The 1,924-nt window shown below is 54.4% G+C and overlaps 2 protein-coding genes across 2 annotated transcripts in view; both read left to right on the forward strand.

Moving 5' to 3' along the window:
* The window catches only part of MARCH6 (membrane-associated ring finger (C3HC4) 6, E3 ubiquitin protein ligase), a 51,775-nt gene extending 50,450 nt beyond the window's left edge, over positions 1-1,325 (forward strand). The window contains exon 25 of the mRNA XM_010571441.1: positions 873-1,325. Within this exon, the coding sequence (XP_010569743.1) occupies positions 873-930 (58 nt within the window). The 3' untranslated portion in view covers positions 931-1,325. The remainder of the gene's footprint in view (positions 1-872) is intronic.
* A 22-nt stretch (positions 1,326-1,347) lies between these two features.
* ROPN1L (rhophilin associated tail protein 1-like) overlaps positions 1,348-1,924 on the forward strand; it is an 8,501-nt gene continuing 7,924 nt past the window's right edge. Inside the window, exon 1 of the mRNA XM_010571444.1 lies at positions 1,348-1,525. The gene's annotated coding sequence lies outside the window, so the exon portion shown is untranslated. The remainder of the gene's footprint in view (positions 1,526-1,924) is intronic.

The raw sequence follows: 1,924 nt of genomic DNA on the forward strand, positions 1-1,924 counted from the left end.
GTTTTGTGCCCCCCCCCCCCCCCCAGTTAAATACATGATGATCTCTGGGCAGCTGGGGTCAAAGGAGAGAGGAGAGCAGTGCCCATGCTCCTCGTTCTGCAAGGAGCAAGCAGCACATCCCCCAGAGGTTTTTTTATTACTTGATGCAGCATGTCTTGTTAATTTTTGTTATGTGTAAGCATTTATACAAAGATCAATTTAGTCAAGCCTTTATAGATTAAGCATGTTCTGGAGCAGCACGTGATTAATTGGTCTGCTATTTTCCAGTTATTTTTCACTCTTACATGAAAGTTTTAGCCTTTTGCTTTTTCCACCAGTTTGCAATTCATATAAAATAACATGTTTTAAGAATGCGCAGGTTTTTATTAAATACTCATAGAAAAACTTTCCACCTACGTGCTGCTGTTTCTTATAATACGGTCTGGCAGCTTTATGCATGATTTCGTTGCACTGGACCAAATAGCGGAAAGCATTGAGAGTATGACATTTACTTTTTGAGCATTTTTAGGGTGGTTCCAAGTGTGTCCAAGGACTGTGTCTGAGAGAGAATATGAAACTTGCCACTTACCTGTTATCCTGAGACACCTTTGAAAAACTGCATTGTGAAATTAATTAAATTCCATTCTGTAAACCCCTGCAGGATAATGTTTTGCTACAGGTATATTTTGCTATAGAGTTCTTAATTGTTTTAAAGCATCTACCCATGTAAAGAAGAGGTGTGTCATGCTATGTCAGAAGCTTGCTGTTTTCATGTAGTTGCAGGAATCTGCAAAGTATTTTGAGGCCCAATACTTGCCGTGTAGCCTGCACAGAGTATTCATGGTTTATGAAAGATTAAACAGCTGTTAAAATGTGTGCTTTTTGTTTTCCAGAGACCACCGTTTTATCTTTGCCCTGCGTGGCCTTAAATGTTCATCAGCGGGGATGTAATGTGGATTAAGAAGAGCTGTCTTCAAGTCAGACTGTGTTTTGCAGTAACTGTTTGGCCTGTTTCAAAGGTGCAGCGCCTGCGTCCGCGGAGCAATGAAGGGCTTTCCGGAGCGGATAATCCTACGATGAAGTTCACCTGAGCGCTCGGCGTACTCGCAGCCCGCGTTGGAGGGGACGCTGCTTTATAACGAAGAGACGCGCTAGCGTCTTTACAGAGGATGCCACCCGGGGTTGCCACCGGTGCCGGTTTTATCCGCTGCCGTGGGAAGAGCGGAGGTCTTGGAGCCTTTGAGGCAGAGAGGGCGCTTGGCTCCGTGGGGTTGGGGGGCGGTGGGCCAGCCCAGGCTGCCGCCTCAGCCCGCGTCGGGCCCGGTTTGGAGCGGCGGGAGCGGGGGAGCGGCCGCGCGGTGGGGAGGGTCCCCCGGTGGTCCCGCTGTCCTCCGTGTCCAGGCCTGGGGAGGCCGACCAGGAGGGGCGCCCGTGGCTGAGGCTTCCGTGGAAGCCGCGGCTCCTGTGATGGGGAATTTTAGGGAACGCGTTGCCCTGTACCTCTTCCACCGCGGTTCGCGTCTCATCCGAGCCTGGAGAGGAGGAGGTACGAGGGAGCCCGAGGCAGGGCGGACATGAGCTGAGGGGAAGCGTCGCCATGCGGGGGGGGGTCACGACACGCAGGGGTTTGCTGAGGGGGGGCTGAGCTGCCCGACGGGCTTCAACCCCGACAGGGTCTTTCTAGAAACGTCCCGAAAAGAGCTGGAAGGCAGCTGTCCCTCTTGCGTTTGGAAGAACGTCGGCAACGCCCCTCCGTCCCCGCCTTCCCCCCCTCCCCGGGCGGGCCTCGGCCTCGGCCTCCTTCCCGCGTTGCCCGGGCAGCGGGGCCGGTGAGGCGGCGGGGACGGGGAGGCCGCTGAGGAGGAGGAGGAGGAGAAGGAGGCGGCCTCTGAGGGGTCGCCTCGGCCGGCTGGGGGCTCCCCACCACCGCGGCCGCGGCACCCGC

The sequence above is a fragment of the Haliaeetus leucocephalus genome, unplaced genomic scaffold (genome assembly GCF_000737465.1).
Source record: "Haliaeetus leucocephalus isolate CR32 unplaced genomic scaffold, Haliaeetus_leucocephalus-4.0 Scaffold328, whole genome shotgun sequence".
Classification (NCBI taxonomy): Eukaryota; Metazoa; Chordata; class Aves; order Accipitriformes; family Accipitridae; genus Haliaeetus; species Haliaeetus leucocephalus.